Here is a 25,987-nt window from a genome sequence, read left to right as displayed (position 1 = left end):
TACCGAGGGATTATGCATGCGAGTTGCAAGAAAAGATGATAGGGAAACAATTATGATGGGGGATTTCACTCCTTTCTCTCCTAGTGCCATGAATTCTCTGCAGATATTTGATTTTAATGATAAGGAAAATTGGTTAGTGGACGAAGTTGATCCTTTGGCCACTCACTTTCTCGAGGCAGAGGCAAATGCTTCACTATGGGTTAGTAAAAATATTTTAAAGATGAGCAAGTCTTATGGGGTAAATTTAAGGGGTGTGAAGAAGAAGCACTATCACTCTTCACGAAATTGATAGGCGAAGGCAAGAGAAAAGATTGGAGACTGCACTGAAAACAGTATCTACTCCAATTAGGAAGAAAGAGGGTGTGGAAGTCCAAAATCTAGTTTTTAACATGAACTTTCCAGAATCAAGCTCAAGGAACAGGGGAAATCCATCAGTAATGGTTATCAATGAAGGTAAAAATCCTATCCTGGAATGTTAGGGGATTGAATCGAAGCGACAAGAGATATGTAATCAAAATGTTAATAGAGAAATGGAAGGCGGACATTTATTGTTTACAGGGAACCAAATTGGAGGGGGATATAAAGTGGTACGTGAAACAAATTTGGGGAAATAGGTGGGTCAAGTTTGGGTGTTTAGAAGCCAATGGAAGTAGGAGTGGGATCCTTGTATTATGGGACAGCAGGACTTGGAAAGGAGAGGTGATTAATATAAGGAGTTATAATATCACTTGCATATTTGATCACAAACGAATAACTTCTCATAGCACTTGACCAGAATATATGGGCCACACAAAAGATTGGAACGAAGGAATGTTTAGTGAGAAGGTGCTGCTTCTAGAGGACTATGTGCAGGCCCTTGGGTTGTTCGTGGCAATTTCAACATAACAAGATTCATGGATGAAAGGAGAAATGGCAATTCCATCACCAGAGCCATACCTTATTTTACTACCTTTATTGAAGATATGGAACTCATCGATCATCCACTACTTGGAGGGATTTATACTCGGACAAAGGGCGCTAACTCTCATATAATTTTGTTCTCTCCAGAATAGGATGAAAGCTCAGAAGCATGAGATAATCAGTACTTCCTAAAGTCTCATCTGAGTGGGGATTGGGAGAATGCTAAGTCACATTTTAAATTTGAAAATTGACGGCTGGGTGTTGAAGGGTTTAGAGACAAGGTGGCTCAGTAGTGGTCCTCTTTCACCATTCAAGGCAGACCCAATTTTATCTTGGCATAGAAATTAAAACTCTTAAAAGGCAAACTTAGAAAATGGGGATCATCACAAGGTGGGAATCTGGAAGCCAGGAAAATAAATTGTCTAAATAAACTACTTGATCTTGATGTTGCACATGAGACTAGGGACCTCACTGAAGATGAACTTATACAAAAGGCAAATTTGGCCATGGATCTGGAAGAGATTGCAAAGAATGAAGAGATTTCATGGAGACAGAAATCTAGAATACAGTGGCTAAAACAAAGGGACAGAAACACCAAATTTTTCCATAGGGTGGCCAATGCAAGTATGAGGTTTAATACCGTTGACAGACACAACATCAATGCTACACGGGTGGAGGACTTGAAACAATCAAGGCTGAGATCTTATCCTTTTATCAACAGCTATACAACGAGCCAGAGGAATGGAGGCCAGATTTCAACTATCCACATGGTTCCAAGATCAATGACTCTGTGCAGTGGTTACAAAGAGAGTTCGATGGATAGGAAATTTTGGAGGGCCTTAGAGCATGTGCAGTAGATAAGGCCCCTGGTTCAGATGGATACACTATGGAGTTCTTCCTCCATTGTTTGGAGGTGATCAAGGTGGATCTCTTGAACAAGTTTCATAATTTTCACTCAGGACTCTTTTCTTCCTCTATTGTTTGGAGGTGATCAAGGTGGATCTCTTGAACAAGTTTCATAATTTTCACTCAGGACTATTTTGAAAAGAGCTTCAATGCTACTTATTTAGCTTTAATCCCCAAAAAAGTGGGGGCAGGAGACTTGAAGGATTACATGCCAATAAGCTTAATAGGGAGTGTCTATAAAATTATTCTAACGTCGTGGCAGAGAGATTGAAGAAGGTGACCCATAAGCTGGTGGACAGCAAATGGCTTTTTATTAAAGGTAGACAAATCATGGATGCATCTCTAATAGCTTATGAATGTGTGGACCCCCAAAATCAAAGAGAAGATCCCAGGCATACTGTGCAAACTACACATTGAAAAGACTTTTGATCACATCAATTGGAGTTTTCTTCTTAAGTTGCTCAAAGATTTGGGCTTTGGAATCAAGTGGATTAGGTGGATCCAATTCTGTATTACAAATGTCAGATTCCCATCCTTCTTAATGGATCCTCTGAAGGTTTTTTCCTATATGAGATAGGCTTAAGGCAGGGTGATCCTCTCTCACCCTTCCTTTTTATTATTGCTATGGAAAGTCTGAATTGCATGATCAAGAAAGCTAATATGGAGGGATGGATAAAGGGTTTCAAGGTGCCAAACAATGCTAGTAGCAGCATGGAAATTACCCCATCTCTTGTATGCTGATGATTCATTAATTTTTTGTGATGCTAAAGTGGAGCAAGTGGCACATCTGAGGTTGATTCTGACGGTTTATGAGGAGATCTCTAGCCTTCATGTAAACAGGAGGAATTCCCCGATCTACACTGTCAATGATGTCTTAGATACTCAAAGATCCTTGCCTACCTGCTATTATTTGGGGTTACCACTGGGTGCAAAGAGCAAGTCCCAACAAATATGGAATTGGTGTCCTAGAAAGGTGTGAAAAAAGTTGTCTAGATGGAAGAATAATTACATGTCTATGGGGGGAGGCAGTGTTATTAAAAGCGCACGCTTCTCGCTTAAAGCGCAGAAGCGAGGCGAGGCGAGGGGTCTGCGCCTTTCTGCCCAAAAGTGCGGCATTGGTAAATAAGCGCACGCTTCACCCTAGAAGCGAGGCGATAAAAAAAGCGCAGAAAAGCTCGCTTAAGCGAGGTCCAGCGGTTGCCTATGGTTTTCTTAAAAATATTTGCAAATACACTTGCGCACACTTCTTCCAAACATCTGCTTTCTCTGCTACAAGCGACGATTGCAACCTTCAACTTTTTCTCTTCTGCTCTTCAGGTAAGATTATCTTTGTCTCTTCTGCTCTTCTTCTCCTCTTCTCCTTCAGTTCTTTCTTCTCTTCTCCTCCTCTTCTGATTTTCTCTGCTACTGTTCGACACCTCTCCTCTCCTCTTCTCTTCTTCTCTTTCTATTCTTCTTTTCTATTTTTTCAGTTCTTATTTATCTGTTCTGCGCTGTTTTATGCTTGTGCTTCTGTTTTTTTTTTATTTCTGTTGTTCACTCACTTCACTGTTCATTGTTCGACTTCTCTCCTTTGTTCTTTTCTTCTTTTCTATTTTTTTCAGTTCTTATTTCTCTGTTCACCCCTGTTTTCTAATTTATGCTTGTGCTCTGTTTTTTTTTAAAAAAAAATCTGGTGTTCACTGTTCACTTCTCTGTTTTCTGATGTTCACTCTTATGCCATGTTTTAACAATTCCTTTTGTGATTTGGTTTTGCATTTGCTTAATATGTTATGACTTTTGAGGATTATTAACTATCTAGTTTTAGTATCTATTATTTACTTCTTAATTTAAGAATTGAAACATTTGCTTAATATGTTATTTGTATTGAGTTCTTGGTCATTTATCTATGCCTATTTAATTTTTTTTATTTATGTGTTATATTGCGCTTCACATGAAAAAAGCGCGCGCTTAGCTTCACGCTTCTCGCTTCGGTGAAGCGAGGCCTCCTCGCTTTTTTCCTCTTCTCACTCTCCAAAACAATTATTTGTCTATGGGAGGGAGGGTTGTACTGGTCAACAGTGTGTTAGACTCTCTTCCCACCTACATAATGTCACTGTCCCATTACGAGCAAGCTTTCAAAAGATTATTGATGCTCTGAGAAGGAATTTCATATGGCAAGGCAATGGAGAGAAACGGGGTTATCATTCAGTTAAATGGAAAACTCTTACAACTAGCAGAAGAGAAGGTGGTTGGGGATCAGAAATTTGAGGCAACACAATAAAAGCTTACTCATGAAATGGCTTTGGAGATTTCCACTAGAGGAACAAGCTTTACGGAGGAAGGTGATATGTACAAAATATGGGATTGAAGGTCAGTGGAGCTCAGGTGCAGTGGCCAGTCCATATGGAGCGAGTGTGTGGAGACTGGAGATCTATTAGAGCTCTATGGCCAACTTTTATGAGCAACACCAGCATAAAGGTGGGGAATGGAGCAATGACTTCCTTCTGGAAGGATGTTTGGATAGGAAATTGTCCATTTAAAGATAGTTTCCCTGATTTGTACTACTTAGCACCTAGGTTGCTTGGACTCTCCAAAATGTTGTCGCACCCATGTCTAATCCTTCAAAAATGCAAAACTTTGGGAGGATAAGACACACACCCGGCGACATAAGAGAGTCCGAACAATATAGCTTAGCACAACAACTTGATGCTACTATCGCTGAAATCTGGAGCCAGCAAAGCTGGAATTTCAGTTTTAGAAAATTTCTCAATGATTGGGAGGTAACCAGAGTGATTGAGTTCCTTAAGGTCCTAGAAACTTTCAAGGGACGAGTTGAGCAAATGGATAGACTGGCATGGGATAGCAATTGCAGAGGAGTTTGCACGGTTTAAATCTGCATATAAGAGCCTAAACAGATCAGTCCAGCAGCAAGGGCCTTGGCTATGGAAGCGTATCTGGAGATTGAAGGTTCCTTTAAAGTTGCAGTATTTTGTTGGCTAGTGGTCAAACATGTTGTCTTGACTCATGAGAGTTTAATGAAGAGAGGAATGCCCATGTGTTCCAAATGTTTCCTATGTGGTAAGGCCAATGAAACAACCAGTCATCTCTTCCTTCATTGTCAGGTCCCCAGTAGATTATGGCAGTTGTTCATGAGTATGAAAGGTGAAAGTTGGGCAATGCCAAGAGATACCATGGAGCTTTTGTTTGTTGGCACAACTTAGTAGCCGAAACAAGTCGAAGAAGTGGTGGAGCATCATTCCGACATATATTTGGTGGACAGTTTGGTTGGAAAGGAACTCCATATGTTTTGAAGATTCAGCCAACTCTGAACAGAAGATCAAAACGAACTGCATATTTTTGTTTCACTTTGGGTGTAAAGAAGCTTTAGTACAAGATATAGGTAAAGTCTCTAATTGATATCATTGGGTCCTTGTAACTGACACAAGACTTGCCTTTTGTTATTTTGTCTTTTTGGAGTCTTGTAACTCGGACGAAAGTGAGTTGCTCTAGTGGTGAGCACCCTCCACTTCCAACCAAGAGGTTGTGAGTTCGAATCACCCCAAGAATAAGGTGGGGAGTTCTTGGAGGGAAGGGAGCCGAGGATCTATCGGAAACAGCCTCTCTACCCTAGGGTAGGGATAAGGTCTGCGTACAAACTACCCTCCCCAGACCCCACTAGTGGGATTATACTAGGTTGTTGTTGTTGTAGTTGTTGTTGGAGTCTTGTAACTCGAGTCTGTTTGTATTAGCACTATCGTTGTGCTAAGTTCAATTTTTAATGAAATCTGTTACCATTTCAAAAAAAAAGGTGATAAAAAGGAATAAGGTAGACTTAATCACATGAGAGTATATTGTCTCAAATGACCTACAATCTGTCAAAACTAATGCACTAAAACTAGAAAACAATTGGCAACTCTCCTAAAAAAGAGTGAAGTTTTGCCCGCATTTGAAGGCTAGCTCCTGCTTCGAAGCGGTGGCATTTGACGACCAACCACATGCAACTCTTAACCGGGCAAACAATAGCTACCCACCTAACATCTCTTTCTCCCCAAGCAAAGGATCCACTATGAAAAACATGCACATGTCTAGAAGAAAAGGACTGACCGATCACCGTTCAAGAGAGATCCCGAAGGCTCGAACTTTATGCTAGCTTTGAAACATGGGCCAAAGGAAAGAGGAAGACCAAACAAAGAAAATGGCCCTTTTAGAAGCCTCTATAAGAGAGACTTTTTCTTCTCGCCAGAGTAAAGGAGAAAGCCCCATGCAGGATAAGCAGGTGTTTCAGAAGACGGTATAAAAGTGGATCTGGTCCAGAAAGATAAATCTCAACAAAAAAAAGGGCTATTTACAACTAGCCAATTAAGAAGTCTCAGATGTACTAGCACTGCATCTTTGATGCAGTCATCGATTCTCCCTAGAGGTCACACCATGGTTTGATCCTTCATAGTAAAACGCAGCGTGTTCGAATTTTGATCGCTTTTATGCGAGAAAGGGGGAGGGGTTCACATGGCTTCTTGCTACAGAGAAATTGACGTAGACAACGTATTATATTAAGGGAATGGATCAGAGTGGGGCACAAGAGTCTTGGTACTATCCAGGTGCGAAGAACCCCGGAAGTGACTGCAATGAACAGAAATCTCACTCACGGGCCTAAACGGGATATAAACCAGGGCAACAAAAGTGGAGCATAAGACGATGCTGCTTGTTTTCATTTCGTGGAAGTCCCCGGCAGAGGAAAGGGTTGTAGGTGAAACATTTAACTATTTATGATGTCTCCCGCGGGGACGGAAATCCAAATCGAGCAAGATTCGCTCAATCAAAGACTGTTCACAGGCGCCGGTCTCTAGAAGCTTCTGGAATGTTCAATTTGTATGACCTCAGTGATGAGAATATTTTGTGTGCCACTTCTAATGATGCATGCATTAGACACAAGTATATGCCAGTTGCGAAATCACCCCGGTCCGAACCCTTTCAGCTCCTTCCTAAAGAAGTGAATTAATGATCGATCAACTGAGGGAAAGGAATATGAGAATTGGGATGCCTGGACTCGGTCTTTCTCGCACCTGGATAGTACCAGGTCATAAGGCGGGTAGCTTTATCTTAGAGAGATACTACAAGTCCTTTGTCCTAGATTCCATCACCACAAGTTGCTCGAGGACTTCTACTTGGAATGAATGTTCCCTATTATAGGATCCGAAGTTGTGGTATGTCAAAATACATCGGCAAGAATATTTTAATTCCTTGTCCACTATTTCTAGTATTTTCGAAAAAACAGCAATTAGGAATAGAGAATATATATCAAAGAAAGGTCGGAGCTTTGGCAACAACCGTAAGAAGTATGATGTACATGCACTATTTCAAGAGGCTGCAACACTTCTCAGTTAGATTTGTTTAAATACCAATTACTTGAGATTACTACTTAATTATTAGACTTACATGATGTCTGGTGTTTGAAAAGAGAGTAATTATAAACTTATATGTAAATGTAAGGATAAGTGAAAGATTTAGAGAAACTCCATTTTAGAGAACCACTTATTACTTTTAAGAAGGAGAACTTTGGAGCAACGGTAAAATTGTTTTCGTTTGACCTATAGGTCATGAGTTCGAGCCGTGGAAGCAGTCACTAATGCTTGCCTTAGGGTAGGATGTCTACACCATACCCCTTGGGGTACGGTCCTTCCTTGAACCCTGCGTTAATGCGAGATGTTTTGTGCACCGGGTTGCCCTAATTTACTTTAAAGACAAAATATTTAAATTATGAATATAGAGGATTCAATAAAGCATAATAGTTGGTTGATTGATTGATATGTGGTATAATTGCCTTTAATTTCTCCATCATCACCTGCTTTAAAACTTGATTTTCTATTTGTTTTCCTTTTTTCCCTTTTGGGAGGGGGGCTGGGGCTATTGACTGGTGTTATTATTTTACCTTTTGTTTCCCTCTTCTTGAATTAATTTTCTTTTTTGTTTTTAAACATCTTGAACTAATTTCTATTTATTTGTGTAAAAAGTCAAAGCATACCCATTTTAATATCCATGCGAATACCTTTGTAACGCAACCTCCATTTTAAAAAGGACCATATGAAGCCATATGCAAAAGGCAGCTCAAACTAGTCGTTGCATTAACAATTATCCCTTCTTTTCCGCTTCCGATTAGTGTACCTTTTCAGAAAATTTGCTCCACTTGGGTTGTTATGTAGACCGATGCAAGATAGCTGAAACATAATGATGTCGTGCTATAATTCCATATATTTTGACGTTATTTACCCTACTTGCTTGTTGTTCGGATGCTAATTTGTGCGACAATTGAGCTTAATAGAGTTTATTTTACGTGTAGGAATGCTTGGACATGAAGTGGAGAAAAGTTGCACGAAATGGTACCTCAAAGCTACAAAATGGAGCAATAAAAGAAGATGTGCAAGGCAATGAAAAGTCATGGCCATAGACAGTGCAAGGCTTTGTCCATGCACTGTCATTGGCGCCTCTGATAGTGCCTCGCGGGGAAATATTGGCGCCTCTGACAGTACCTCGCGGAGTAATGTTGGTGCCTCTGGCAATGCCCCGCGCCGACGATGCATATCCGAGCCACTTTTATTTCCTCCTTAGTTTTGGAGGTGGACACGTTAACCCTACCTTATAAATACTTCTTAAAGTTAATTTTTAGATTGGAGGACACTATTGGAGAGGCAAGAAGGCTACGTGAACACTTGGAAGCGACAAATCAAAAGAGTTTTTTCTTCCGATCTTCCTTAATCTGTATTTTAATGCTTTCAATTATTATCATGATTGTTAGTATGGTTATGAATAGCTAAACTTTCTCATCTAGGGTTTGATGGAACCTACTGGACGATGAATTCTTGTTACGTTTTAATATAATTTTGCCTTTGAATCTCCCTACTTGTTCAACTACATGTTTATTGTTGTTGATTGAATGGCTATCAATTGACTGTGCCTATTTATTTAGGTTGTTATCAAACAACGTCACTCCCAAGGTATATGAGAGATCAATACGGCGAGTTTAACATCGGGATTAGAGATAACGAAGCTTTGACGTGATTATAGTGAGCGGTAAAAAAGTGCGAACTAGCGTAATTCGGAGAATATGACTAGTACATTATTGTAGTTTCTCGAGAGAGAATTACGATAAGTCGAGTGCTCATGATCAGTAGAGAAAACTTAGGCGAAATTGTAGGAGATGTAGCGGGAAGGATTTCGACAATTGGGGAAATCATAACTCTAGGCTTTTCTAATCTTGTCTCCAACCCTTAATATCCCTAGTTATTAATATATTACTTTAATTTGTTAGTGAATTAGTTAGACATAAGAATCTTAACATTTATAAATTAGAAATTGTTCGAGCTTGTCTTTTTAGTGATATTGAACAGTTACAGTGAAACCTTAGTTTTCTGTGGGATTAGACTCCGGACTTTAGACCGGATTATATTTGCAGCAACCGCTTATCCTTTTTAGGACTATAGTTGGGCGTGATCAAATTATGGCCCCGTTGCAGGGTAACTAACAGTGCAGTTGTAGCTGTATATATTGCTAGGTTTCAAGTTTGAACTTTTATTTTGTTTTGTTTTATTTTGTTTTTAATTTTATATTATTCTAACTGTTAATTTGGGAAACATGACATCTTGGAATTATGGGAGGTTAGGTGTCGATAATTCTACTATTGATCCTCATATATATTGTGAAGGAAACCACCAGTGGCAAAATTATCAAAATATTCCCGAGAGCAAGTTATGTGCACCAATTCAATCTTATTTGTGGAATGTGTGTGATGTGTGTGGTGGTCAAAATGGTCACTTTCATGGTTGTGCTTATATTTCTTATCCTCCCCCAATCCCTTACTATGATGGCTCTACTTCTTCTTGTGAAGTTAATAGGAACAAAGAACCCGGGGATGATGACCTGAAAGAGATCAAGGATATGCTAAGGTACCTTGTGGGAAATAATTATGAGACACAACTGCAAATACAAAGATAAGAGGCAACTATTCGCAACTTGGAGGCTCAAGTGAGTCAACTAGTTGAAGCATTTAATGTTCAACAAGTTAATACTATGGATACTAGCCAGGAGCAGTGTGCATTAGAGACAGAAATGGAGGTGCCAAATGAGGGGTCCAGAGTAGAACACCAACACTCTAACCAGCTAGAATTTGATGATGTCAATGTTGAAGAAATGATACTAGAGTCAGGCAAGGACATTGAGGATACAAATTTAGTTGACTCTAGTATAATTTGTGTCGGGGAGGCTGAAAATCTTGAAGTTCAGGTATTTGAGCATGTCGAGCCTCATTCCAAATACTTCTCTACATTATGTTCGGATAGTAAAATGAGAATTGATCCTTATGAGCATAAAAATAAGTCAACGGAAAAGGTAGATGAGCCTTATATTTTGAAATTTTCAAGGCCGTCTAGGCAAGGTGACACCCCTCGGTCGAGAGCCAAAAGGTGCATGAGAGTTTACTTAATTTTTTGCTCACAAGAATTTGTACCGCCTCAGGAGCATAATCATAAGCTTGAATCAAAACTTGGGGTTCAATTCATAAGCTCGAGGTGGAGGCAGAAAGTGGTTCACGCCGTGCCGCGACGTTAAATCAGGCGTTTGCTGGGAGGCAACCCAACTTTACTTCTTTCTTTTATTTTTAATTTTTTTAATTATTTTTTTTACTGTACTATTTCTGTAGTGTCGTTTTTATTTTGTACGAGCATGGAATGCAAAGGATGCAACAGCAAGCCAGATGGTTAGAACTAAGTGTGGGGTGCCCGCACAAAGAAAAATATCCGGGGAGAAGTCTGAGTACCCCATGAGCTGCTAGTGCTTCGGCATTTGGCCTACCAGGGAGTTTCTTGTACCCCTTTATTATTTATGTTGTGCATTGGGCACAATGCACAATTTTAAGTGTGGGGTGAGGAGATTGTCTAGGTGACTTTCTATGCTATTTTAATTGTGTTAGTTTAATTGATGCTTTTTTTTAAAAATAAAAATTGAACTTCTCCCAACGATGGATCTCCTAGACGATTTTCTTGAGGGATTAAAGTCTAAACAAAAGTACAAAAAAATTGAAAAATAGAAAAATACAAAAACATGTCTTTTTATTTTTCTTAGGTAGTAATAATCCCCGTGGTTTTTCTTCATACTTAAGTTCTTTTCCATGAGATGTACTTTGAACCAGGTAATAGTATTTTTTTCTCTTAGAGTAGAGTAGTACTTAGGAAATAAAGGAGAAGAAATGATGTGATTCGCACCTTTTGACTTGTTTGATGATTGTATACTTAGGTTCTGGCATGTGTTTCATCTTCCCTTAGCTTTAAATATATGATGATGCCTTGATAAAAAATGAATAGCATGTGGTATTACTCCTATGTCTCGGTTGCTTGACTTGTGTTCACTTTGTGCTTCATGCTTAATATATCTCTGGGCTTTGTGAATACTTGTTTGATTGAGAGTCGGAATGGGACCGTCCTTAGTGAGTCATGTGCCATGTGTGAAGTGAATTCTTTGTATAGTCCATGTTATTGCATTTGAGTCTAAAACTTGCCCGGAATGTGAATTGAAGCGAAATCTTGCTCGGTTTGAAAAGTGATGTTAGGCTTTATTTGATCTTTTTGAGTTTTGTTGCTTATCACAAATAAAATCATCCTTAGTTACCCTTTTGAGCCTATAAGCTTTTCTTTTGGTACCCGCATTGCAAGCATATCCCATTTTGTTCTTAATTGAATCATTTTAATCCTTATACCTCTTAAATCACTTGAATTGTAAAGAGAGTGCTAGAAAGAAGTAATGAGGAAACTTGAGATAGCTTTTGAGTGGAACCAATAGAAGGAAGAAATGTGCACTTGTATTTTAATAAAACTCCACTAGCGACAAGGCAAAAATACAAAAGAAAAAAAAAAGAGAAAAAAATAGCAAAAAAAAGAATAATTGAATTAATAAAGGTTTCTTATTTTTGCTAGTGGATGTGATCTGAAGCAGTGCGTAAAGAAGAAGGAAAAATATTCTGGGGTGAACTATCTCGTGATGATTGAAGTGGATTGAAGGAATTTTGCGCTTAAAGTTGAATACATCGATGTGTTAAAGTACTTAGAAGGGTTAGCCACTATATCCTAAATATATCCTCCCCGTCCCTTAGCCTACATTACAACCATAATAAAGTCCTAGTTGATTTCGGACCGAGTGGGCCTACATTAGTAGAGATTTACATAATAGGCAAGCGTATGATACCTTTTGCGTGCATGTGACTTCTTTGAGAGAGTGAGTGATTTTCTTCATATGTGTGAGTCCTTAAAATATATCTGATCATGTGATTTGGATGTGCGGACTGCTTGCTCTTTTGTTTTATTGTGAGGGCACATAGTTTCAAAAAGGATAAGTAACATTATTAGACTTCTCTATTAGATTAAGTATTCAAACCCCGGGTGCATTGTGACATGAGTTAGTTTTCGAGGCTAGAATTGTTATAATCATGTTGTTCAAGTGTTGGATATTGTGACACTGGCCATAAGTACGGGAAGTGTGTTTTGACCGCATATGCCAGAGCTTAATTGTTACTATCAACCATAGTCATGGGTGCAATGTGTTTTGAATGAGTGGCTTGTTGGGTACTTGAAGAGGAAGAGTTTAGTTCGTTGACTCGAGGGCGAGCAACATTTAAGTGTGGGGCGTTGATGTCGTGCTATAATTCCATATATTTTGACGTTATTTACCCTACTTGCTTGTTGTTTGGATACTAATTTGTGCGACAATTGAGCTTAATAGAGTTTATTTTACGTGTAGGAATGCTTGGACATGAAGTGGAGAAAAGTTGCACAAAATGGTACCTCAAAGCCAGAAAATGGAGCAATAAAAGAAGACATGCAAGGCAATGAAAAGTCATGTCCATAGACAGTGCAAGGCTTTGTCCAGGGCACTGTCATTAGCGCCTCTGATAGTGCCTCGCGGGGAAATGTTAGCGCCTCTGACAGTGCCTCGCGGAGTAATGTTGGTGCCTCTGGCAATGCCCCGCGCCGACGATGCGTATCCGAGCCACTTTTATTTCCTCCTTAGTTTTGTACATGGACACGTTAACACTACCTTATAAATACCTCTTAAAGCTAATTTTTAGATTAGAGGACACTATTTGAGAGGCAAGAAGGCTACGAGACACTTGGAAGCAACGAATCACAAGAGCTTTCTCTTACGTTCTTCCTAAATTTGTATTTTAATGCTTTCAATTATTATCATGATTGTTAGTATGGTTATGAGTAGATAAACTTTCTCATCTAGGGTTTGATGGAACCTATTGGACGATGAATTCTTGTTACGTTTTAATATAATTTTGCCTTTGAATATCTCTACTTGTTCAACTACGTGTTTATTGTTGTTGGTTGAATGGTCATCAATTGATTGTGCCTATTTATTATGTATTGCTTGAGAAAGAGTGCATATTTAGGTTGTTATCGAACAATGTCACTCCTAAGGTATATGAGAGATCAATACGGCGAGTTTAAAAGCGGGATTAGAGATAACGAAGTTTTGAAGTGATCATAGTGAGCGGTAAAAAAGTGCTAGCTAGCATAATTCGGAGAATATGACTAGTACATTATTGTAGTTGCTCGAGAGAGAATTACGATAAGTCGAGTGCTCATGATCAGAAGAGAAATTTAGGCGAAATTGTAGGAGATGTAGCGGGAAGGATTCCGACAATTGGGGAAATCATAACTCTAGGTTTTTCTAATTTTGTCTCCAACCCTTAATATCCCTAGTTATTAATATACTACTTTAATTTGTTAGTTAATTAGTTAGACATAAGAATCTTAAAATTTATAACTTAGAAATTGTTCGAACTTGTCTTTTTAGTGATATTGAACAGTTATAGTGAAACTTTAGTTCTATTGGGATTCAACTCTGGACTTTTAGACCGGATTATATTTACAGCGACCGCTTATCCTTTTTAGGACTAAAGTTGGGCGTGATCACATAATTAATCCAATCTTGTTGATATCATTCATCAACCATAGGCCTCTCAGTCAAAATGACTTCTTAATATAACACTCTAGACATCACATCCTCCATCTAGCATCTCAAGCTTAATCTTATTTACCTGTAAGTTTCCTAAGAAAATTAAAACTGTAAATTCTTTACCAAGTTGTAATGGAGAAAAAGATGTTCACGACATTGAAAAGCTTTTGTATGAATGAGTCGTAAATGCAACGGGAAACTGCTTCATAGTGATTAAGAAATGAATTATTTCTTTTTTTATTTGACAAGGGATCAAGAAATGGATGTTTACATCAATTGGGCGAAAAAAGTGTGAACCAGTAGAGACGGTCTGCAATGCTGCCCAAAGTAAACCACTCTTCCTCTGGTTTAAACCATCAATGGCACCTTGTTCAGGGCTCAGCGCACTCGACAAATTTTCTGATTGAAAAGGAACCGGACTGAACACAATTCCCTGCAATTACTATCAGAACCACAGTCAATATAGGACCATGCCCACCAAAAAATTTCTACAGTCAGCCTATAAGCTATAATTAAAAGACAACACTGTAATTTCAAGTAAGAACCTCTAATACCAACAGTCAATAATCATACACAACAAACCTAGAGAATACCGCAGACAATTTTCACAACTATTTCTTGTACGCACTATAGGAATATATTCGTAATATGAGCACCAACAAATAGCGAAAATAAGCATTGTGTACAATACACTGGCACACAGTAGCAGGAAATCAATCCAATACAAATTCTACGGAAACCAAATAAATAAATAAATAAATGAACTAAGAACCACCATAAGTTGGATGCATTTTTAACAATATTCTAACTCGCCTCCACTTCAACCAATTAGGGATTGGATTGCAGTAAGCCATTCATCTTTCAGACCTTTTTTAAAAGCTCAGGAACTTACCAGAACCTTGCCGTAGGTTTCCTTAGCTCCATCATCAGAGAGTTCTTCCGCAGTAACTGAAATTTTATCAAAAGAAAACTCAAATGCCAAGCTGAACACCATTGAATTTAGAAAGAAAACATAGCTAATGGACCATGTATTCTTTGAAATAAAAAGGAAAAACGGTAATAACCGAAGCGGAAAGCGGTTCCATACTGAGGTCTCGGTTGATTTCGCAGACGGTGACTGAGCCTGGTCGAGGAAATGACGGCATTTTTCCCAGGGAGAGAGAGAGAAAGAGAGAGGGTTTATATTCCCTATCGAGCGTTTCAACTTTATATGCGAAGCGGAAGCGGTTTTGGGAAGAGGAAGACGCAGGTGTGGCCGTATGGCTGTCCAAAGGGACCGGATGGGACGGGACGACATTTAGCCGGACGGTGGCGGAACGGGACGAAATGGAACGGGACAAACGGGACGAAACGGTAGTCCCATTCCATCCCGCTAACAGACGGGACGGACGGTAAGCTCATCCCATCCCGCTAATAAACGGGACGAGACGGGAAGGAACGGGACGGGACGGGTTCGCGGGCCTTAAGTGTTGTTTTAAAAAAAAAATTATTTAAGCATTGAGTTTGGAAATCGTTATTCTTTTGACAATTACTAAGTTTTTAAAGTTTGCAACAACTATTTTTTTGAGTTATTTAATAAACTTAAAAAATAAGTGAGAAATTAGGAAACTTAGTAGAGAATTATAAAATATTAAAACAAAAGACTTGTAATGAAATATTCTAGTAATTATAAATTTATAATAGAGTTATAATTTATTTAATATAATTTCAAGCCACTAAGTAACTAAGTAAGAGTGTAAGACAATTCATAAAAATAATTCAACGCTTAGAGCCTTTTATTTTATTAATAGAACTTTCAAATCTCACATACAAATATAATTCTTTTGAAAAGCACCTAATCTACGGCTCTACGCAGCCACCTTCTAGGAAGGGTTCTATTTGAACTAGGCCTCTTAGTAGCCAATTACAAATTATCATACTAATATTTGTAAGCTCCTATATAACTTCGTTGTAAGTTGTAACTTATCTATAATTTCTCTCGGACATTGTTCTTGAATTGGCAATGTTGATTGATGTTCCATGAGTTCCATGCCGTCATAGCTCCCGGTGCTAAGTATCTCATTGTATTCTTCTTCTTCCCTAGTTTCACCACTTGGTGTTTCCATAGATTTATATTTATCAAACATTGATCTAACATAAGAATATATGTTAGCTTGACAGTCTTCGAGAGATGGTTGTTCATTTTGTTGAAATGTTAAATTCTCATAAATTTTACGAACAAGTCCATTTGCACCTCTTAATTTTAAAGATGGGTTAAGTATAGTAGAAATTAAATAAACTTGGGGAATAGGGAAAAAATACTTTTTAAATTTTGCAATCATTTCATTAATGGTCGGTGCATAAGTTGGATTAATTTTGCAATAATTTCATTAAGCTAGTTGTTGTAGTTGTGTTAGCACTTAGCAGAAGCATTATCTAAGGTGATAGTTAAAACTTTATCAATGAGTCAATAAAAATAAACAATTTATAGAACAGTAGTTGCAATATATGCTCCATTGTATCTTGAATCAATAAATTTATAACCAATAATACGTTTTTGTATGTTCTAGTGATGATCAACCCAATGACATGTAACAGTTAAATAATCACAACCATTATGACTATGACCTATATCAGATGTGATAGGCACTTTACAATCTAAGTGAAACAATACACAACGAATATACTGAAGATATTCGGTTTGAAATTTAAAAACATATCAGATGTGATAGGCACTTTACAATCTAAGTGAAACAATACACAACGAATATACTGAAGATATTCGGTTTGAAATTTAAAAACATCATTTCTAACAGTGGTCTTAGGAAAACCCTCAAAAGCAGGATTATAAGTTTTTTGTATATAATGCACAAAAAATAGGATGCGGGACGGGACGGGACGGGACAGGATGGGACGAGATGGGACGGGACAGGCGGGACGGGACGGGACGAGACGGGACAAAATGGGACGGGACAAACGGGACAAAATGGCCATCCTGTCCCATCCCGTGTCCCGTTTAACATGGGCCCATCCCGTTTAGAATTAAGCGGGATGGGACGCGGGACGGGATCGGGACGGGACGGAACGTCCCGTCCCGTTGGACAGCCTTAGGTGTGGGGCACGTTTTGGGCGTGGGAACATCCTCTAATTAGTGCCTTTTGGCCGAAGATTTTCGAAAGCAAAAGTGATTGGTTTTTTGGTGCGTGTGACCATTCCCAAATTTATTCTGAAAAAAATGATTTGGGTACAATTTTATTTGATATAAAAATATGTTTGAACATTTGTTTTAGGCGAAATTTGGTTTGGAAAAATATGAAATATGACTTATACCCATAAGTTCTATAAACTATCACAAATAACCAACAGTATCATTATCAATAACATTCATTATATTATCGCAAATCATAGTCCTGAACATAAATAAATTTGATACAAAATTATCATTTTTATAACGAAGTACATGATACACAATCAGATGAGCGAGAAGACGAAGCAACATCATTACAAAATAATAAATTGTGAGCTCTTTTATAAAATACAAAAGTTTGGGGCAATTTTTAAAAAATATAATAGTGATATTTTGGCCCATTTGGGATTTGAGATTTGGCCAAATATGTGTTTACCAAATAAAATTCAAGTTTATTTTGACAAAATCTATGGCCAAACGGACCATTTATTTTTAAAAAAAGAGAGTTTTAGGGTGTGATTGGTATATGAAGGAAAATATTTCCTCGGAAATATTTTTAAATTTTTTCACATTTGGTTGACTTAAATATTTTAAAAAATATTTTTCTCATAAACTTATTTTTTTCAATTGGAGGAAAATGACTTTCTTATCAAAAGGAAGAAAAATATTTTACATAAATATTTCTCAACCTTCTCCACCCTATTCCTCACCTCCATCCTTTACCCTCACTTGCTACCCACTCCCTACCCACCCCACTCCTAACTCCACCCAACCCACCCCAATCCCAACACCCCACCTCCACCCCAACCCCCACCACGCTACCCCATACCCCCACGCCCCCACCCCTTATACAAAACATCGCCACCACCACTCCGATCCTTTGACCCGGACCTCCATCCTTCCTGCCCCTTACCAATATCTCATATAGTATTTGCCTAACTTATATATTTTTCAAAAAAAAAAAATCTACTACTTAACCAAACACTAAAAAATAAGTGAGAACACCTATTTTTCAAAAAAAAAAAATATTTTCAAGGAAAATATTTTCCTTCATACCAAACACCCTTAATATTGAGACAAGCTTAAGTGTTTGAACAATATTTGACTGAAGTTGAAATGTAATAGTAGAACATGCACGACCCGACCGGTTTGAGCTTCAAGGTTCCGTTTAGTGGTTCGAGGGCTTGAGTAGCATCATTTTGTGTATTATGACATGCGTGCATGGTCGGATTTAATTTTCGGATGTTTTGGGATGAATTCGGGTGAGTGGTTCTCACTTTAGAAGTTTAAGTTGAAAATGTTGACCGAGGTTTGACTTTGTTGACAAACCCCGAAACGGTATTTTGATGGCTCCAATGGGTTCGCATCATGATTTTGGACTTGAGAGTATGCCATGAATCTGTTACATCCTGTAATTTAATATTAGGATAAATCGTAGTAATCCATATGAGCTTGAAGGGGATTAAGACCATTCATGAGGTTATAAAGGATTTGTGACTATGTTATTATAAGACCCCGTAAGTTTAACAACATTGATACCGTTATATACATTTGATATGGTATTTTGAGTGGAACATTTTTGTAAAAAATTTGAAAAATACGATTTTATATAGTTATTAATATTACTACTTTCGAATATGCTTTAACTTATACAAATAATATGAGAAAGTTTATGAGATTTTCTTTATTGTAAAGATAGAAATTATTTTCTCACAAGAAAATAAGGTTATCTTTTTACCATTTTAAGAATTAAACGTATGAAAATTTGTACTCTTTATATGAGATTAGGAAAATTAGAAGTTGAGAAAATATATGTATTTTTACATGAATATTTTAATGAAATAATAGTGTATGTATTGATTTTATATGGTACCGCATGACCATGATATTAAGATGTATAAAGTGTGTTAAAAGTGAGTAGCATTTTAAGTAATTTGAGGTAATTCTTAATTATGTAAATAATTAGCTAATTATTGATTAGTAGGAGATTAACTAATTAATTAAAGAATTGTTGGGTGATTAAATAAAGACTTTGGATAAGCCTAAAACTTCCCAAACGTGGCAGCTCCCCCCATTTCAAGATTGTGACTCTTAAGTTATGATTGAGAGGTGGCACCCTTTTAAGGATATATACACCTTATCTCTTTTTTGTTAAAAGACGTTATTAAGAAAATCTCTTTATTTAAAAAAAAATGGAGATGGAGTTTATCTGTTATCTATTGCTTCTTTATATATGTACGGCTAGATAATTTAGCATTAGAGGTTGTATTGCTCTGAAGCATCTTGAATTCTAATTGGGAAAAGAAACATCTGTTCCTTTTCTGATGTAAGAAAATTTGAGTTATGTAGAGCAAATAAAGATCTGTTTATTTCTGGTATATGAGCATGCAATAATTTCTAGTGGTTTTACCTTTTAAGAATTTACTGGAAAAGTGGAGGAGGTATGTTGCATGATTATTTCAAAAGAAAATGATTCCTAAAAGCCTATTAGCCAGTCATGATTCTTAGGATATATTACAAAGGAGGATCCGTGAGAGTTCTATTTGGAAGCTTTATATCCAGTTGTATTTGATACTATCATCATAAAGTTTACACAGGTCTCAAAGATCACCAATAAAGAGCTTAATTTTGCAATAGAAACGTGATTTGCTTCAACAATTCACATGAAATTTTTTAATATTGCAGCAATATGGGATTTGCGATTCTAAAGAAATACAGTACAATCTTTCTCAAGAATATCATACGAATTTTTTCCTACTTCGATCCGCCGTCACGTGTTTTATCACAAAAGACGGGTGTTAGAGGGATTGTTAAGAGAATCGGCTCAAGTATGTTAAGGCTATCTCTTATTTCCTTTTGGCATGATCCAAGTAACGATACGTAAACATAATGCTATTTCATAAGTGTTTCTACTCTTAGCAGTTAAGGATGTCTATGTTAGTTATTCCTGTAAAATGATATTCAAGCATGTCTAAATATGTTCCTAAGTCCCTAATGAGGTATATGATAGAGATGTTAATGTTTATAATATAGTGATATATGTACATGCATTTTCATGCCTTTACCATCGTGCTACGGTCGGTCACGCAGTTATCACCGGTTGGGCAGTTATGTGTCATTATTTACCACCGGTTGGGCAGTTACACATTTACTACCGAGCTACGGCCGGTCGGACAGTCATGCATTTACCACCGAGCTACGGCCGGTTGGGCAGTTATACATTTACCACTGAGCTACGGCCGGTCGGGCAGTCATGCATTTACCACCGCGCTACGGCCGGTCGAGCAGTTACCACTGATCAGTTGGGCAGTCATGCATCATACGATATGGATAATAGTCTCAAAGAGCAGCATTATATATATATATATATATATATGAGTATAATAAGTATGCATATACGGTGGCACTTCAGAGATTCAAGTGGATTCTAATATGTCTTTAATTAATGTTGACTTATTGTTATGTTTCAGTTCCGCCTTATATACTTGGTACATTATTCGTACTGACGTCCTTTTGTTGGGGACGCTGCATTCATGCATGCAGGTATAGATAATCAATTTGACGAGTCCTCAAAGTAGACAAGATTGGCATTCAGCGAAGGATCGGTAAGACTCTACCTCATTCGGAGTGCAGCCGAGTCTATAAGTCATCGTGTCAGAATTTTGCTACAGACTTATGGGTAGGCCAGTACCCTGTCCCATTTGATGGCAAATAATCTTATAGGCTTTGTAGACAGAGGTTCGTTTTGTACAGTATGTCAGAGGCCTTGACGGCCCATATGTATTTATGTTTTAGGAAAGATGGTTCATTGATACAGTGTGTTCCCACTTATAGTTATACATTATGAGTTATGTCCATGTTAGCCCATGATAGTTAAAAGAAAAAAAATGAGTTATAGAGTGGTTCGCTCAGGCCAGTTTAGCACCGGGTTCCAGCCACGCCTCCCCAGGTTTGGGGCGTGACAGAATCAAATTCGGAGGTCCGTAGGTTGATTTGTGTTGTTTTGCCGAAAATTAACAACTTGAGGTTTAGAAGTTTGACTATAGGTTAACTTCATAGCTATCGTAGTTGAATTTCTATTTCGGGACTTAGAATATGTCCATTTTGTTATTTGAAACTTTTTTGCAAAGTTTGGCGTCATTCCGAGTTGATTTGATAGGAATCGGACGCGCGGTTGCGCTTTTAGAAGTTCTTGAGTTTCATGTTGATTTCATATATTTTGGAGGTCTTATTCATGATTTCAGATGTTATTTTGATGATTTGATCGTGCGGGCGAGTTCGTGTTATATTTTTAGACCTGAGTCTATGTTTGGTTTGGAGCCCCGAGGGCTCGGGTGAGTTTCCCACGCGTTTCAGAGTGTTTGATAGAGTTTAAGTTCTGCTGGTTTTGCACAGGTGCTTCAGGTCTCGCAACCCAGAGTTCGCATTTAGTTGATGTGTTTGGTAGAAACGAGCTAATAAGCTGTTCTTTTATTAAAATAACTAAAATGTCCTTAAAAACTTTACAAAAGATCATGAATTAAAAAGTTTCTTTGTAATGAAAAGGATGAACAACGAATATGGAATGGAGAGAAAGTTAGTAAATTTATTTTGGAAAAAAAATTGTGAATTAAAAAATATTAGTAATGATAAACTAATAAAAGCCTTGGTCAAACTAAAAGTGCTTATAAGCTGAAAAACCATAAGTTGGGGGTGACCAACTTATGACTTATGGCTGTTTTTAGCTTATAAGCACTTTGGGTGTTTACTAAACGCGTATATGAGCATGTTTGGATCAGCTGATTTGAAGTAGCCGATAAGCATTAGGTGCTGAAAAGCACTTTTAAGTGCTGAAACTGATTTAACAAATAAGCAGTTACGCGTTTGGATACAAGTGCTAAAATTGATAATAAACTGCTGCAGTATTTGATAAAAAAGTGCCGATAAACTCTTTTTCTGTTAAAATAACTTGAATAACCATAACTATTTACACTTATAATGGCATAATTTCTTCAAAATTTTAGATTGCAGATCGATTCAAATACAAAATATTCTATTTGTCATTTTATTTTAAATAAAATTGTGATTAGATAAGATAATTTTTATGATAAATATAATTTATTTTATGATAAGCATATAATCATAAGTTATAATAATTAATAAATTGATAAAAGTTTTTGAGTGAAAAAATAAACCTAAATAGGATAGAATATTTGAAGAGAAACACTGTATTCATCACCACAACACTTTAAAACAAATACACCAAGAATTTGATATGTCCTCGTTTATTACATACAGTTCAAAGATTAATAAACGATCATATAGATATAAATATGTAAAGGAATAGAGAATTTACTTACCTCAAATAGTCAATGAGATTTGCAGACTTGAAGAAGCGGGGGGTTAAGGTTGAAAAAATACGTGAGGCAGTGAGTATCGATGTAGGAGTTTTGTTTTGAAAAAGAGTATTTTAAGAATAAAATAATAAAAATCTTGGTCAAACTTAAAGTGATTATAAGCTAAAAATTCATAAGCTAGGGGTGACCAGCTGTCAGGACCCAACATCTCACCCGTCGTGATGGCGCCTATCTAGATACTAGGCAAGCCGACAATCTCAATAAACCATATGTCTTTTAAATTTGAAAATATAATAATTTAATTTAGCGAAAGAAATCTCACAAGTACAAATATAATTACTCTCAAAACCCGGTGTCACTGAGTACATGAGCATCTAATATGAATACAAGTCTAGAAAATACGGTCTATAATAGTCTAAGACCAAATACAGTAAATAAGGAGATAGGGAAGGAGAGGCAAGGTCTGCGAAACACGGCAGTTACCTCAGAATCTCCGAAAAATCAACTGTGCGAAAGAATCAACACCCGCTATGTCCGGGAACACCTGGATCTACACACGAAGTGCAGGATGTAGTATGAGTACAACCAACTCGGCAAGTAATAATAATAAATAAGGAACTGAAGATAGTGACGATCTACACAGTTACAGTTCATTTTCAGTAATTCCAGCAGAGAGTAGACATGCTTCCAATTCCAGCAGTTTAAGTCAATTCAGTTTTATACAATTCAAGTTCATGTAATTCGGATAAAAAAATCTTTTAGAGAATTTCACAACAATGACAGATAGCAACTAAGTGCAACAACAAATGAAAAGCAAGTACAGCCTCTCAGGGCAACCGTTACTCAACTCGTTATTAACAACTCAACCACTCGACTTTCAGCCCTCAGCACTCACACTCAATGGGTACCCGCGCTCACTGGGAGGGGTGTACAGACTCCGGAGGGGCTCCTACAGCCCAAGCGCTATAATCTACACGGACAATTCACGTGCTGCACGGATAACTCACGTGCTGCACGGACAACTCACGTGCTATAGTACAAATATCTGGATCCGCACAAACAACTCACATGCTGCACGGGTAACTCACGTGCTATAATATCAATATCTGGATCCGCACGGACAACTCACGTGTTATAGTATAATATGAGGATCCGCACGGACAACTCACGTGCTATAGTACAAATATATGGATCCGCACGTACAACTCACGTGCTGCACAACTCACGTGCTATAATATCAATATCTCACAATCAGGCCCTCGGCCTCACTCAGTCATAAATCTCTTCAGTCTCTTGGGCTCTCAATAATTATGAAATCAGCCCAAACAATAATGATATGATGTATCAATAATAATAACAGAGACTGAGATAAAATATGCGAGTAAAAACTGAGACTAAGTATAAATAGCATTTAGCACGCAATTCAACAAGTAACGCAGCCTCTGTGGGTCCCAACAGTACCAACATATAGCCTAAACATGGTTTCTAATATGATTTACAGTCAAATTTCTACAACACATAGAGAGCATATAGTTAATAACAAGTTATTTAACTTTACAGTTTCCACGGGACAAACCAAGTCACAATTCTCTCGGTGCACGCCCACTCGCCCGTCACCTAGCATGTGCGTCACCTCCAAAATAATCACATGACACAAAAATCAGGGGTTTCATTCCCTCAGGACCAGATTTATAACTGTTACTTACCTCAACCCGTGTAATTCTTTATTCCGCTATGCCCTTGCCTCTTGAATTTGTCTCCAAACGCCTCGAATCTAGCCACAAATTATTCGATTCAGTCAATAAAATTTATTGCAATTAATTCTATAAGAAAATACTAATTTTCCAACAAAATCCAAAATTGCACTCAAAAATCACCCGTGGGGCCCACATCTCGGAATCCAATGAAACTTACAAAATTCGACAACCCATTCAATTACGAGTTCAACCATACCAATTTTATCAAATTCCGATAAAACTCGGCCTCCAAATCTAAAATTTTTATTTTTGAAAGATTTTGCAAAAATTTCAATTTCTTCCATTTAAATCCGAATTAAATGATGAATATAATCATGAATTTATGAAATATAATCACTTTTGGATATAGGACACTTACCCAAATTGAAGTCTTGAAGAAATCCTCAAAATCGTCCAAGAAACGTGCTCCAAAAATCCAAAACGAAATGAAGGAAATGACCTTTTTTTGTCCGTAAGTTTCTACCCAAAAAACACTATTCGGGTCGCTAAAAGTTCAATCCCATCGCTAAAAGTGTCAAATCTGGTCGCTAAAGGTGCGCACCAGAACTGTTTACACCAGCAGTTTTGTTTTCACTAAAAAAGCTCTAACTCCATCATACGAACTTAAAATTCGACGATTCTTGTTCCTTTGAGTCACAAATAATAATACGAACCTACTCGTTCAATAGAAACTCAATTCAAAGCTCATTTGCTCAATATGATAAAAATTTCGCTCGTTAAACAATTAACTCATGTTTCGCGCTAAAAACCCAAGACATGATGAAATTAGACCAAACTTTCCATATCACTCCTATAATTCAGTATCAAAATTTAGGAAGTCTCGAAATCAAATTTCGATCTCTAGAACTAAAAATAGATCTTTGGATCATTACACGCTTATGCTGAAAACATCAAACTCTTCCAAAACTCTTCCCCGACAGCCTGTAGTATGTCAATCATAACTTCTTGTACTCAACTCCAACTGCGAAACGGTTTAAATTTCTGCAAACTAGATACAAAGGACTACAACTTTCAAGTTTTGCTCATCGGTCAACTCCTTATAGATTGCAAGATATAAGCTCCCAAAATGAGCCATATGCAGCAGAAATTTCTGGCGATGCACACTGCTGTAGCCAAAATCTGCAGTACTAGCTTCAGTCAATCGATCATAACTTTATGCACAGATGTCCGAATGATAAATGGTTTATCATTCTGGAAACTATAATCTGTACTACAACTTTCATGTTTTGAAAAGTTTCAGATTCCTTATACATTTCGAGATATAAGCTTACAAAGTTAGCTGTGCGATTGTACCAGTTGCTGTCCAAAAACAACTTCTGCAGCAGAAAAATTCCAGCAGCTCCTTTTGTCCGAAATCCATTCCGTTAACCTTCCGAAATCTACCCGAGGCCCTAGGGACCTTAACCAAATATACCAACATGTCCCAAAACACAATACGAACTTAGTTGAGGCTTCAAACCATGCCAAACAACGCTGAAATTACGAATCACGCATCGAATCGAATTTTGAGTTTCCAAATCTTCCAACTTTTATATTTTGCGCCGAAACGTATCAAATCAATTCCGATTGACCTCAAATTTTTCACACAATTCATAAATGATATAACGGATCTATAAAAATTTTCAGAACTGAATTTCGACTCCGATATCAAAAAGTCAACTCCCCGGTCAAACTTCTCCAAAATTCAACTTTCGTCATTTCAAGCCTAATTCCTCTACCGACCTCCAAATTATTTTCCAGACATGCTCCATTAAGTCCAAAAACACTATACAGAGCTATTGGAATCATCAAAATTCAGATCCGAGGTCATTTACATATAAGTCCACACCGGTCAACTTTTCTAACTTAAAATTTTAATTATGAGACTAAGCGTTTTGTTTTACTCCGAATTCCTTCCGGACCCGAAATAACTAACCAAGTAAGTCATAAAATAA

At 37.5% G+C, this 25,987-nt stretch overlaps 1 protein-coding gene and 1 long non-coding RNA gene across 5 annotated transcripts in view; one reads left to right on the top strand and one right to left on the bottom strand.

Moving 5' to 3' along the window:
- The window catches only part of LOC104097170 (aladin), a 47,485-nt gene extending 32,454 nt beyond the window's left edge, over nt 1-15,031 (bottom strand). For all 4 annotated transcript variants that reach the window (XR_011412617.1, XM_009603696.4, XM_070191646.1 and 1 more), the window contains exons 1-3: nt 14,882-15,031; nt 14,687-14,742; nt 14,066-14,227 (exon numbers count right to left, since the gene is read on the bottom strand). Coding sequence is in view for 3 of the 4 variants with exons in the window: in XM_009603696.4 (XP_009601991.1) it covers nt 14,066-14,227; nt 14,687-14,742; nt 14,882-14,939 (276 nt within the window). In the remaining variant the exon portion in view is untranslated. The remainder of the gene's footprint in view (nt 1-14,065; nt 14,228-14,686; nt 14,743-14,881) is intronic.
- A 4,136-nt stretch (nt 15,032-19,167) lies between these two features.
- Nucleotides 19,168-20,772, top strand: LOC138893304 (uncharacterized). The gene is made up of 2 exons (XR_011408490.1): nt 19,168-19,788; nt 20,504-20,772. It is a non-coding gene; the product is annotated as an uncharacterized lncRNA (long non-coding RNA).
- Nucleotides 20,773-25,987: the final 5,215 nt, after the last annotated feature.

The sequence above is a fragment of the Nicotiana tomentosiformis genome, chromosome 1, assembly GCF_000390325.3.
Source record: "Nicotiana tomentosiformis chromosome 1, ASM39032v3, whole genome shotgun sequence".
Classification (NCBI taxonomy): domain Eukaryota; kingdom Viridiplantae; phylum Streptophyta; class Magnoliopsida; order Solanales; family Solanaceae; genus Nicotiana; species Nicotiana tomentosiformis.
Note: the sequence above shows the minus strand (reverse complement) of the source record. Positions and strands in the feature narration are given on the sequence as shown.